This window comes from Artemia franciscana, chromosome 19, assembly GCF_032884065.1.
Source record: "Artemia franciscana chromosome 19, ASM3288406v1, whole genome shotgun sequence".
NCBI classification, from domain to species: Eukaryota; Metazoa; Arthropoda; class Branchiopoda; order Anostraca; family Artemiidae; genus Artemia; species Artemia franciscana.
The window spans coordinates 2,588,464-2,602,521 of NC_088881.1; the positions used below are offsets into that span (position 1 = coordinate 2,588,464).

The following is a 14,058-nucleotide window of genomic DNA, read 5'->3' on the forward strand; positions in this document are numbered from 1 at the left end:
GAGTGAGAGAGAGAGAGACAAACAGCCTCTCAGACACACAGGCACAGAGAGAGAGACAAGCAAACAAACACTCACACAAACAGACATAGAGAGAGAGACAAAAACATAAAAACCCACGGAGCCAGACACACAAACACAAAAAGACAGACATAGAGACAAGTAAACACCCACTCACACATACAGGCACAGAAAGGCAAGAAAACACCCTTCCGGACACACAGACATATAGAGAAAGACCAGCAAACAATCGCTCAGACACACAGACAGAACGAGAAAGTGAGAGTAAAACACAAACAAACACACAGAGTCAGACAAACAAACACAAAGACTGACACGGATCCAAGCAAATACCCACTCAGACAAAGAGGCATAGAAAGACAAGCAAACACCCAGCCAGATACACGGACATATAGAGAGAGATAAGCAGATGTCCTTAGCATGTTCCTTAGTATCTGAGCGAATATTTTCTTAAATCTGTGTCTGACTTCCCGTGTTTTTGTGTTTATTTTGATAATACTACGTAAGGTTCCGATTGTGGATTCTTGCTATAACAGGCGATTTTGATAATGTAGTACAAGATGTTTGGTAATATCAGACAAGTTTTTGTTAATAAAAAAATGTTAATAAAAAACAAAACACATTAATAAATATTAAAAACACATTATGTTAATAAGAACACAAGATTTGAAAACACTTGGGCGAAATCTTTATCAATATCACGACAAGTTTCATATGGCTCCATCGAAAAAAGAATTCCCTTAACAGAACCAAAAGCTAATAAACTGTATAATCTACAGTTTCAGAAATCATTTCAAATTATCTCTGTTAACCTCATTACCAATATATCATTTTTAAGTCTTTAATAAACCTCTTTAATAAACCTTCAATTTTCAAAATCAATGCAGGTTTCAAATGTACATTCCTTGATTCGATCTTGTTTCTAGCGTATGTCCAATTGTCATCATTGTCATCATTTCATGTCCAATTCTTATATGAACCTGTTAAGAATCCTTATCATAACACCAAAATACAAAGGGATGTTTTTATTGAAATGATGTAATATACAAAATTATACGTTATTATCATTACATCTTTGGAGATTTTGAATCTGTTTCAAAAAATAATTCATTATGTTCTCTCTTGATAGTGTAGCTACTCTCTTCTCTAATTTTTTAACCAGTAGAATAAATCACCAATTCATTTTGATTCATACACAATTTTTACTGTGTTATCGCCTACAGGCTCATTATGCGTTCTGATATTGGTATTATTGGGTTTATTGACTCTATCTGGTGGTATACGATCAATATTACTAATAAAGTTCATATTTGCTTTGTTTTTCATCGCTTCATCCTTATATTCCTTGGTAATATCTGCCAATGGCCTTTTTATTTTTATTTTGATTTCACTGTCTATTATTACACTATTTTTACAAAGTTTGCAGTTTTGACACATAGACAAGATATCCATTTGACACTGGTGCAGTAGCAGAAATTTCTTTTCCCCTTTGCATTTACTTGAATGCTAATACCAGAAAGATGGAGATATGATCTATCAACAGGTAACGTATTACCGGAACAATAAGCAAGAATTTTACCTTCGTCATCAACTACTAGTTTTATGTTTTCGTTCTCTTTTTTTGTTGGAAATGTCACTGTCGCATATGCACGCACCACCATTAATGTTGAATCTTTTCGGTACTCCAAAGGATTTCTATTTCTCATCGTCATGACAACGCTCGTAAACATTTCCAATAATATTACCACTAGTACCTGTTTCGTAGTTCAAATACTTGTCTATCAGCAGCCAAGTTAATCATGTGCCCACAATTTCTTGGAATATTTCATCTTCGCTTTTTAATGTATTTTGTAAGCTTTTTAAAGTTTTTTTTTAAAGTTTTGTTTTTAAAAATGCCATAGTAATTGATTCATTGGGGAACATAAGTTCGCCTGTTTACTTTACCCAAGCGCATGTCATAAGAAAAAAAGGGGTAGCAGATTTGTCACTTTTTGATTCATTAACATTCAGTTCCTATTATAAAATGCGTCCGGTTTACTTTACCCTAGCGCGTGTCAAAAGACCAGGTTCATTTAACCCAAATAAAAAATTTGTTTGTGAATTATGACCTGAATATCTGCTCATGTAATTATGCAAATGAGGCTTAGGATATATACAATGAGGTTTAAGCTATAATATTTAGAGCCTCAGGTTGTTAGCTCTGGAGTATTGCCCCCTATACTACTCTTACTTACTTACTTACTTGTATCCCGGCTATCCTCTTTGGAAGTTTTGTTGTCATAACTCTTACCGGCTAACGTTCAAAAGCCCATTAGGTCGCTCTATCGGGTATATTGCAGGACAACTGTGAAATATTGACGTTGTCGAAGTTTTTCCATCCTTTTCGTGGGCTGTATCATTGACCACGGCCATTTAGAGATAGTCCAGCGACAATCTTTTGGGGACGACTTGACTCCATTCACCTGCAGTAGCCGTACAAGCGCAACTGTTCAGTAAGAAGATAAATAGGAACTTTAAGTCTTCTGTTTTGATGGGAGGGGAGTGGGAAGTGGGGAGGGACACTTTTATCGATGCCATTTTTGGAGAATCTGTTCGTATATCAAACAGTTCGTGGTAACGAACTGTAGTAAGGAGCGACCCGGTTCAATAGTAAACGAAACTCTAAAAAACGGAATTTTGATGCTAAGATATACAAGTTTGACTCTTTGCCACAATTCTACTGTTTAAAACAATTAAAAGCTAACTTTTTTCTCTCAAATCTACTTTTTAAAACAGTAAAAAACTTTAGCGTAAAGAGCGGGGGATTGCGGAGGGGACAACCCATTTCATATACGGAGTAATTTCTGTTCGTTTTAAGTTTTAATGTCGCTCCTTACTTTCAGTTAAAAAAAACTAGTTTTTTTATGTAATATACTTATATGAAGACTACAGAGAGAGAGTTCCTTCTGCGGTGATTTTTAGAATACCGTTTGGCTCCATTTCCTTGACGTAGCCGAGCAAGCTTAGCTGTTGAATTTTTGAGAAAGGCTTCAATGGCCCGGAGCATTCGGCGTATTTTCCGTATTGGTGATTCGGTCACTGTACTTGATTCTAGCAATGCGGTGGTAGCATCTCATCTCCAATGCTATGTTTGTTTTCGTCCATGGTTTTCAGTCCTTAGTTCCATTCACATTCATGCAAGACTCTGGGGATTACCAGGCTGAGAAATAGGCGCAGTTTTGGTATGCTGGGTAAATGGTTGTTTTTCCATGGACTGGCTGTTCTTCCTAAGAAACTTCCATTGTCTCCCAGAAAACTAAATTATGCAAGTATGCAAACGTTAACATAGATAGAAATCACTAATTTTCTTTACCGATAATTTCTGGTAAGACCTCGGGGAATAAAATATTCATTCAGGGAAATTCTGAAAAGCGGAATAATTGAATTTGCCTAAAATTTTTACACAGAGTTTATCTTCAGTTTAGTGTGAACGATAATATGTTGACTGAGAGGGAGTGGGAACATCCCCGTTAGTTATGGTAGTTTCTACTTATTTCTGTCCTGCTTTCTTATACATTGTAATTTCTTTCCATTTTAAGTTGTGTTTTGTCATTCAAAGTTTTATTTTTTCATTTTTTTCTAATGAATCCGAACATGGTTTTATTTTTGTTTTTAGTTACAAAGATATAACTATACCCTAAAATAACTCTCACAATTGTTTCTCGAAAAAAATAAATTGTTGAGAAAACAACAAATACAATTAAGACTTAATCAGTTGCTGCATATTGTTTAAGCATAAATTGCTGTCAAGGTAAATGGACTTGGTGGAAGTTTTTGGTCGATTAGATCAGACAATTACATTTTTTTTTTACATTTAGCTCCTATTGTAAATCGAGATTGAAAGTGTGAGACAAGGTTAATAACATTGAAACTCTAAATTTAAGTAAACACGAGTGGTTTTTTTTTTGTTTTTTTTTTGTTTTTAGCTTATTTCATTCTTGTAAACGCTTTCATATCGGACTAAAGATTGTGTAAAAAAACAGCTATTGATTGCATACCCAATAGCTAGCTTTTTTAAGTAAATTGCTTCGACTACAACAATTAATGACCTAAATTTGCTGTGCAAAATTTACAGAACTTCTGGAAGTATTTTGAACTGAAATATATTCGAGAGGCTAAAGGAATGTTTGAGTACTTTCATTGTCAAATATGTAAGCTCAATTAGACAATGGAGAAAATGGACAAGGATTAGACATTGCAGGATGTAATTACAAGATTCAACTTTCAGCTATGCCTGTATCAGGGCTACTAATTGGTGGAGGAGTGTGGATAGGGGTAATTACCGGGTAGTTTTTGAAAATTACGTTTTGGTATTTCTGCCTTTAAAAACTGAAGAAACCTAAAATGCACTAGATTTTGATAATTACCATTCTTGTATCTTCATAAACACTAATTAGCTAATCAAGCCTTACTAATTAGGTTTTTATTTCGCTAATTAAGTAATAATCAGCTTTTATTTAACTAAACAGCTGATTTAGCTAATTACATTACTTATTTGTTTTCACGGTACAATGTGGCAACACTGACGAAAATGTAGTGCTATCCAACAAAATTCAAAACTTTGAAGCAGCCATGCGGGATGAGAAAACGTGTTGCGGGGGGAGCCACGTCTTGTGGGAGGAGAAAACGTGTTCATTTGATATCGTTCATACTTTAAAAGAATAATATGACTTGTGCACTGAAATTGTACGTCATACACCGACTAAGTGATGGGGCACAGCACTGCCAAAGTTTTGCACCGAAATTATTTTGCACCGGAGTTTTATACCGTGCATTTAACTTCGAATAAGTGGTGAAGCCACAGTATTTTGGTCTAAATCATTGCAACAACAATTGTACCATGAAAGACTCTTTGTGGTACAACTATAGCATTCTATTCAAGTTTTCATTTTACGTGCGTACACATTCAGGAACGGCCTACTTTTTTTGACCCAGATGAATGACTAAAAACGATTTTTTGTCTCTAATGCAAACGCGACACACAAATTACCCAATTTTCGATCAGTCTTTGCACGAGAAAACGTCACTCCAGGTAGGCTTCTTAGAGAGAATGAAGATAGAAGTACTTAAGTAAACGGAAAAGCACATAGAATTTTCTTTTTTATTATCTTCATTCGCTCTAACAGGCCAACTTAGAGCGTAGTTTTCTCGTGCGAAGATTATATTGAAATTTGCGTATATTTGTGTTTCGCGCGTTTTCGTTAGACGGAAGTCGTTTTTCTTTTGCTTGAATCCCAAAAATGTGAAAAGAAGACTTCCAAAAACTAAGAAAAAATGAAACTTGACAAAATACATACGACCGAAAGGCAAAAAAACATGCCGTATTTGAATTGTACCAGGACCTCCTAAATGTACAAAAAACGTTAAAATTGTTCCACGGTGGCAACGCTGATGAGGTATCAATTTGAAATTTTAGCCGGTTTATTAGGCTGATCGGGTTTTATTGATTCGAGACCAACTTCAAAGAACCAGGAAGCAGGAGTGCAAGCACGGAAGATCTTCAGGCCTGTCCCTCACCCCAAATTCGTTACGATTCATCCTGTTATTTGTCATACCTTCCATATGATTAGACTGTTCTAGTATTTTTGGCACTGCCCCCCCTTTAAAAAATATTTCAAACACTTGGTTACCTAAATTAACCCAGCCGTTCGAAATCAAAACATTATATCTGCAAAAAAAAAAAAAAAAAAAAAAAAAAAAGCACGTTTTGTACACTGTACAACATTTAGACTAATTATTAGTTTCACTGCATCGATCGGTGATGCTAGTGAAGCAGCTGGATTTTTCCTTTTCTTTATTATCTGGTTCAAAATCGTAGACTTCAGAAAATATACAATAAAATATAATAGATACAATAACAATGACATTTTTATTTGATCATATGAATAAAAAGGACCGCAGTGCAAGGCTGTATCCAGGGGGGTTGGACCCCCCCCCCTCAGTATGTTTGTCCGACTCGTAAAAATGCAACAAAAATGAATATAAAAAAAATTGTTGACGCGTTTTTTAAAGTTTTTTGTGCCAAAAAAAAATCCTGGATATGGCCCTACCCCGGTGGTTTGTAAAATTTGGGTATTTCAGGGAGGAGCTATGAGACCCTCGTGGTACTTCACAGAGTTATAGAGCCAGAACAAAGGCGGGGGTTGCTAGAAGCCGTCATATGGATCATGGATTTTATACCCTAGTAGATATCCCTATTTACAAAAGGATGCTTTAGTAGGGACAAGAAACGATAGAATCTATGACTAAGAGTTTTCTCCTAGATTCTGTGAAAAAATTTCTTTTTGGTATTTACATTGAAAATATTAAATAAAATCCTCCCTTTCTGTGAATTTTAAAAAATCTTTATTTTATATTTTCATTAACAAATTCTTGCCCCTTCCCTTCCTAGATTTTCACGGATTGGCGCTTCTTGGCTCCAGTGATCCATAGTTCTCCAAAACATGGCCTAATTAAGCCATGTCCTTGTAAAAGAAAAAAAAAATAGAGATCGTTGTCCTACATTTCCAAGCTAAAAAGGGTGCTTAAGATCCAGTAGATTGATTTTTGTGACAAATTTAGCTTTTCTGCCAAGTTTAGTCAATTCTTACCCAGTTCCCTCATCAGCAACAGTTTTGAATACTGCGCTTGACAGGAATTAATGATTGAACCGTCAGGGAAAAGTGTGCCAGTAATAACAGAGTACCTGTTAATAATCATTAACACCAACAATAAAACATAAATCCTGAAGTTACAGAATTAAAAGTTAAATTAATTTTGTGCTCCTATACCATTGGTTTATTTTTGTGACGTATTTAGCTTTTCTGCCAAATTTAGTCAAATCCTACCGAATTCTCTCATCAGCACCAGCTACGAATAATACACTTGACAGGAATTACAGTCAATGATTGGCCCATGGGGGAAAGGTGTGCCCCTAATAGCAATGTACCTTTCAATAATCGCTAACACCGACAATGAAATATAAGCATCAAGTTATACAATACAATTAAAAGTTGTGCTCCAATTCCATAGGGTTATTTTTGTAACGCATTTTCTTAGGCCAATTACAGTATTCCTTAAGTGTATGTCAAAAAGGAAAACTAAGTAAACTCACTTTTTCCCATTTTTATACTTGCCCCTTGTTCGTATATTGAATTTTGAGTCACTAAAAAGAACGGCAGGTCTGACTGGCCCTTTCGTACAAAATTTTAAACCAGTTCAAAGACCAAAAGTTTGTATAGCTGCCAAAAAGTTGGTTCATCTTAGCTACATCATTACAAAAGGGAAAAGTCATTTTTATCGTACTTTTGTCTCAACAATTGTGCTTTGATCCGTTGTTTTTAGTTTTTTTTTATGTCTTTTCGGAAGCCAATCACATCATTCTTTAAGTGTATGTCAGACCCATTCTATTTAAATAGATAACCTATTTTATCCGTTCTTTTATTTAGCCGTTTTTTTATTTGCCCGTCGTTGTGTTTGCTCGTTGTCGTATTTACCTGTTGTTGCTATGTTAAAGGTTTTACCAGCATAAAGAATGCCAGACCTGAATGGTCCTTTTCTGTGAAAATTGAAAATGATAAAAATAACTAAAATTTTTTTGAATAAACACAGTTTTCATAAGTAAGCACCGTCTCAATACTTAGTTTCTCCACTGGTTTTAGGGAAATTATACACTTTTTGCTTAGTTCAGTCAATTCTTCTCTGTTCGTTTATCAGTGCTAGATAGGAATGCTGCACACGCCAAAAACTATAGTCAATTATTACACTATAAGTGAAAAGGTTTGACACTAATAGCAGCAGAACTTTTAATAAGCGTAAACACTATATTTATATCTTCCAGCACGACTGCGCATAAACTATCTTCTTGCATGGAAACTCTGTTAGACTGACGCTTACTACTGGTATAATTACTGTTTTAATAACGTGCCATGACATTATTATCTGAAAACCCTATGGGCTTCTAAAATTGAAAACAAGCATTACTCAAACACCAATGTCATATACGTATCATTGTTCTTAATTAAATACTGCTGAAATTAAATGATTTGATATTGTATTTATAGGTGACCGATCCATAGTAATGTCTTTCAACCTGAAGGGATATTGCTGATTAAAATGACCAGTGGAATACCTGACGATCTTATTCAGACTCAAGTGCATCGATTGAATTTATTTTCCAAAATGAGACCAGATCCTCCCTGCTACCTAAAGCCTACTTCTTTGGTGTCTTCCGCAAGATGTTCGAGAACACCCCCCGAAGTTGTGGAGTGTGATTCCGAGCTACCTTTTGATCTTTCCCAGTCAAGCAGAGAAGCTAGAATGTCACCTGCACTTAAGCGCTGTGGAAGTCCTGATATACAACCGCTTGACTTGAGGGTTCAACCTAAGCGACATTATGAAAATGAACGGAGCAAAACCCCACCACCCCCTTTAGTAAGACCTTCAAATGGAGGGGAGTTACAAAATCCAACTTCTTGGTCGGGTGTTAAGAACCATAATTTAACATTCCCGCAGGGGCTGCATCCGGCTTTTGTGCACGCTGTGTATAGAAGTGCTTTTATGCCATCAATGAAGCCACCTTATTTTGCAACCCCTGCTGTGCAGTGTCATCAGCCACTACTTGGTGCTGCATTATTGGCAACACTGCAACAGAGAGAAATAATTAGTGGTATGCGTTGCATAGAAGATAATAAAAGTCAGGATTTAAAGACACCGTCCAGAGCAGCCAGTAATTCGGTAATTATACTACTTTCGGTAATTAGTACTATCGGTAATTATGACACTAAATTGTACAATTTTAGAAAGAAACATCCTATTCTGCTTTCCTCTTAGTGTACAGGCTAAAACTAGTTTCTTAAACCATTGAGTACCTGCACAAGGCAAGTTTCTAAAACCATTGAAGGCAATGGTGTTTGACCATTGAGTACCTGCACAAGGCAAGTTTCTAAAACCATTGAAGGCAGTGGTTTAAAAACCACTTTTCTAAAACCATTGAGTACCTGCACAAGGCAAGTTTCTAAAACCATTGAAGGCAGTGGTTTAAAAACCACTTTTCTAAAACCATTGAGTACCTGCACAAGGCAAGTTTCTAAAACCATTGAAGGCAATGGTTTTTGACCATTGAGTACCTGCACAAGGCAAGTTTCTAAAACCATTGAAGGTAGTGGTTTAAAAACCACTTTTCTAAAACCATTGAGTACCTGCACAAGGCAAGTTTTTCCCTATCTTCATAATGTTGTTTTAGTTAAAACAAATATTTTTTATTTAGAAAAGAATTTCTTACACGGCTTATTCCAATTATCAAATAAAATTTGTTTTGCATTGTTCCCTTGCCCCCAACCCAAAAACGTTTTAATTCTCCTCTCCCCCTTGAAAAAACCATGGGTATAAGATTGGTTTAAGCCTATAATATTTAAGGAAAACCTGTCAGGGGAGTAGCTAGACACCAAAGCAGGCAACTGGGATAAGCAGCCACCATTTTGGCGGTTAGTTTGTCCTGGAGTAATAGAATCCTCAAGTAATGACATCATATTTTGTTAGCAGAAATTGCACCAGCTTTCTTCGCTTAAATGCGTTTCCTCTGTGACCGTGATTCCCAACGTGGGGTGCATGCGTCATTGGTAGAGCAAGGTAATATTTTGGTGGGTCATGTGCAGGATTTGGGCTGACTTTAACGCCTTAGTTTTGGAAAAAAAAATATATATTTCTTGAGAATGACGCCACATTCATCTGCATTTAAAGACCAAAAAAGATACATGATAGCACAGCAATGACGATAGGGATTGGATAAAAGATGTTGTATACAGATACAAATTTTGATTAGTATAAAATATGACTTGAATCCGCGTAAGATTTTGAGTAACAAAATTTAAATATCACAATGGGGGCATCATGATTTTGGAAATTCCTAGGTGAGGCTTGGCCCAAAATTGGTAAGGAACAACTGCTCCACGATATTGACAAAACAAAGAGATTAACAGTAGTTCAATTTAATGCAGCAATGTCAATATTTGTTAAAACAATGTGGTTTTTCTTCTTATCAGGAATAAGCTGATTTTTTGTCGCTTCGCTGATTGTTTCAATTAGTGGTAATTAAATTACCTTAGCTTTTTTGATCAACCCCAAATTTTCATATTTTTATGTTTTCAGTTTTCACCAAGTTTCAGCAATGCTTTCGATATTTGTTTTTGCTTCCGATTTTGCTATCGATACTAACAATATTTGTATCACATCTTGAACTGTCTAATTGAAAAGTTTATTTTAAAGTTATGGAAAGGCTTTCCAAAAAACTTATACAAAATACAATTCAAAAGGCATAATAAGCGGAGCTGTTCCTTAGCCTCTATTCTTTGCATTAAAATTTGACTATTGCTTTTGAGAAAGCTAAGCTTTTCCTTTGCCGAATTCTTTTCAGAATATTTAAATTGAAAATGTAATTGTTTCAACCGTCTAGGACAGAACAGAATGCAGGTCGTCCGCGGTTGGGGTGAAAGGATGTCAAAACGAAAGATTGAAGAGAAATGGGAACTTCCTAGGAGGTTGTAAGGCAGGCTTTGAATAGATTGGGATGAAGGAGGAGCGTTCGTAGCTGTGTTGGCCTCCGGTGGCTTGGTGCTGTGATGAGCTATTAGTAGTAATAGTAGTTGAGGGGAGAACAAGCCCTCCTCACATATAGGATTATTTTTGTTTCTTTTAAGCTTTAGCATCGCTCTTCACTTTCAACTGAAAAAAAATTGTTGGAATCAAATTATTTTTTGGTTTTAATATCCCATCAAGAGATTTTTGAGTTGTGGCATGGGCTGATATCCCCTTATGCCTATCCCATGCTCTTTACAGTAAACTATTAATTTTGTAACAGTAATTCTAGAAAGAAAGATCTCACGTGCGGGTATCTATTTCACTATTCACGTTTATTTTAAATGAAGTTATCAACCCCTGCATTACCAAATAGCAAATAAATTCTTGGGGAGGAGTAAGGGATGGGTTTGAAATTTAGAAATGAATTTTTCGCTCGTGATGCTCGAGAAGGAGGGATACGAGAAGGAAGAAAGGCTCATATGAAAAAGAAAATATAAGGGATGCTCCCATTTCTCGCGCCCCTGTGAAGGTAAAAATATGAATCTAGTATTCTATTAAATGCCTAAAAAATAATTTCCCTCGTTATTGAACCGAAGGAACACTCGCTCAAAATTGCAAAGTTCTTGTCCTAAAAATCCATTTCTTGATGCCCCCCATATATCCACTGAACTCCCCCAATTGTGCCCACTCCTCAAAGAGTGCTGCACCAAAGAACACGTAACTGCCTGGTTGGATGTTGTTTGTGAAAGTCTTCTTCTTAAGGTCTTCTTAAGTCTTCTTCTTAGGAAGGGATGCCTTCCTCTGGCATTTCTTTGGTGTAATTAAGCCTGTGCATGAGTGTAGTTTTATTTTACACTTCAGTTATATCCATACTAAGATTAGAGCTTTAAACTCCTCAGCACTCATATCGCATTTTTGTTGCAAATTATTCTTCTAATTGAAGAGGAGTTAGATTTATGACATGTACTCCACCTCTGAGGTCGTGCTCAAGGGCAGGGTCGCTCAGGACCTGGACCCCCTGCAATCTTGAACTTTTCCGAATTTGTGGGTACTTGGGATTCAAATTATTAAATATTTTTTATTTCCCCTCCCTCGACAAAATTCTGCATACGTGACAGAAGTTAGGGGGCTATCAGTCCTCACTCCGCACTGATCTGAAACATGTTTTGGGGGAAGCACAAAAATTTGCACTTAAAATACATAGAGAGGCACATGCCTTCTGTGTATTTCTTTTTTTCTTCCTTGGATTCTCCAGTCACTTTGTATGGGAGGAGTGGTCGCAAAAAATTGTAGGTGGTTCATTCATAGCGTAAAGAGTGGGGCGTTGAGGAGGGGATTAATTCTTTCATATACGAAATAATTTCTGTTCGTTTTAGGTTTTAATGGTGCTCCTTACCTTCAGTTACAAAAACTTGTTTTTTATTCAATTTGTTTTTGGATTAATGCAAGTTTTGATTTTGGCTCACCGCACATGAATAATTAAGCGAAATTTGCATATTAATTTTTCGGGGGGCTAAATGGCTCTCTCATAGTTTTGATAGGAGGATTTTGATAAAACAAGGGGTGGGGGAGGAGGCCTAGATGCCCTTTAATTTTTGGTTACTTAAGAAGGCAAATAGAATTTTTCATTTTTTTACGAACGTTTTTATCAGTAATAAATATACGTAACTTAAGAATTAACTTACGTAACGAACTTCTATACTTGTATATTTTTTTACGTATATGAGGGGCTCACCGCCTCGTCAATACCACGCTCTTTACACTAAAGCTTGAATTTTGTCCCAATTCTTTAAGAATGACCCCTGAATCACAAAGTCCGTAGAATAAATAGTTGAAATTAATAAAAATACTTTAGCGTAAAGAACAACGTATTGAGGAGAAGACGAACCCTCCTTATATAAGTAATAATTTCTGTTCATTTTAGGTTCGATAATGCTCCTTACTTATTATGTTAGATTATCCTACGCCCCCTTCATGGTAATTCTCGTAGCTTATGGTAAATTCCTCCATGGAAAGATCCTCCCACGCAACCCCTCCCCCGAACCCTCCACGCCACAATGTGGAAAAGCCTCCCTGAAAATGTCTGTACACTTCCCAATAACCATTACTATATGCAAACAATGGTCAAAGTAAGTAGCTTGCAGCCCCTCCCCCGGGGACTTTGGGGGATTAAGTCGACCTGAATGACATAATTATTAGGTTTTTGACTATGCTGAACAAAATGGCTATCTCAAAATCTTAATCCGGTGACTTTGGGGAAAAATGAGCGTGGGAGGGGGCCTAGGTGCCATCCAATTTTTTGGTAAAAAGGGCACCACTTTTAATTTCCGTTAGAATGAGGCCTTTCACGACATTCTAGGACCACTGGGTAGATGCAATCGCCCCCGGAGAAAAAAAACAACAAAAAAAGCAAACAAACACGCATCCGTGATCTGTCTTCTAGCAGAAATGCAAAATTCCGCATTTTTGCACATAGGAGCTTGAAACTTCTTCAGCAGGGTTATATTATTGGTATTTACAGAGTAATTATTACAGATTTGGTATTTACAGAGTAATAATTACAGAGTAATAATTACAGAGTAATTATTGGTATCAAAAAATTCCATTTTTTAGAGTTTCGGTAACTGTTGACCCGGGTTGCTCCTTACTACAGTTCGTTACCATGAACTGTTTGAAAGCGATTTCTGAAAATGCAAATAGCCTCACCTCTTTAAAAACTGATTGGTTCTACTGTATGAAAATGTAAGCCAGTAAAAACAACAGAAACTGAAATTCCACTTCATTTTTTCTATTTTCTGATATTCTAATCCTGTAAAAAGTGAAAAGCTTATAATACCTATCCGTCTTTATGGGGGTCGGGGGGTTCGACCCCCTCGCCTCTTGAATGTTTGTCCAACTCGTAAAAGTGTAACAAAAATGAATATTAACAAATTTTGATGCGTTTCTTAAAGTTTTTTTTGTAAGCCCTTCCCCTCCCTAGAAAAAAATCCTAGACACGGCCCTAATCATAGATAAGAATTATTTGCAACAAAACGAACATACAATGATTATACTATAATAATCCCCAGAAAGGCTCCTCGGCCTGTAAAGGAGGGAGAAGACACACGAGTTATTCAAGCCTTAATTTGGAAAGCAAAGAAAGGATTAAAAAGCTACAAAGAATGTAACATTATAGAGCAAAAAAAAATCCTGTGATATAACCGGTTTAAGTTCCTAATGCTTTCAGACTATAAAGTGTATTATTGGCCAACCCTCCCCGGAATTCCCCTTCTGCAGCGATTCCGAATACAGAAGCAGACGTTAGTCACTCGTCTCCTGCAGATTTTATACGCCTGTCACGACTTGCAGTAAATTATGACCTGTTATATTGATTAACAGATAAACAATACTGTTTAAATGATAGTTGCGCTTCGTCTTGCATTATTGCAATGAAGATATTAAGTT

The 14,058-nt window shown here is 36.2% G+C and overlaps 1 protein-coding gene across 4 annotated transcripts in view; it reads left to right on the forward strand.

The window, feature by feature from the left end:
• Window positions 1-14,058, forward strand: part of LOC136039167 (MDS1 and EVI1 complex locus protein EVI1-A-like) — a 137,195-nt gene that overhangs the window by 101,389 nt on the left and 21,748 nt on the right. For all 4 annotated transcript variants that reach the window (XM_065722681.1, XM_065722677.1, XM_065722678.1 and 1 more), the window contains exon 2: window positions 8,100-8,772. In XM_065722681.1, coding sequence (XP_065578753.1) covers window positions 8,152-8,772 — 621 coding nt within the window. In that variant the 5' untranslated portion in view covers window positions 8,100-8,151. The remainder of the gene's footprint in view (window positions 1-8,099; window positions 8,773-14,058) is intronic.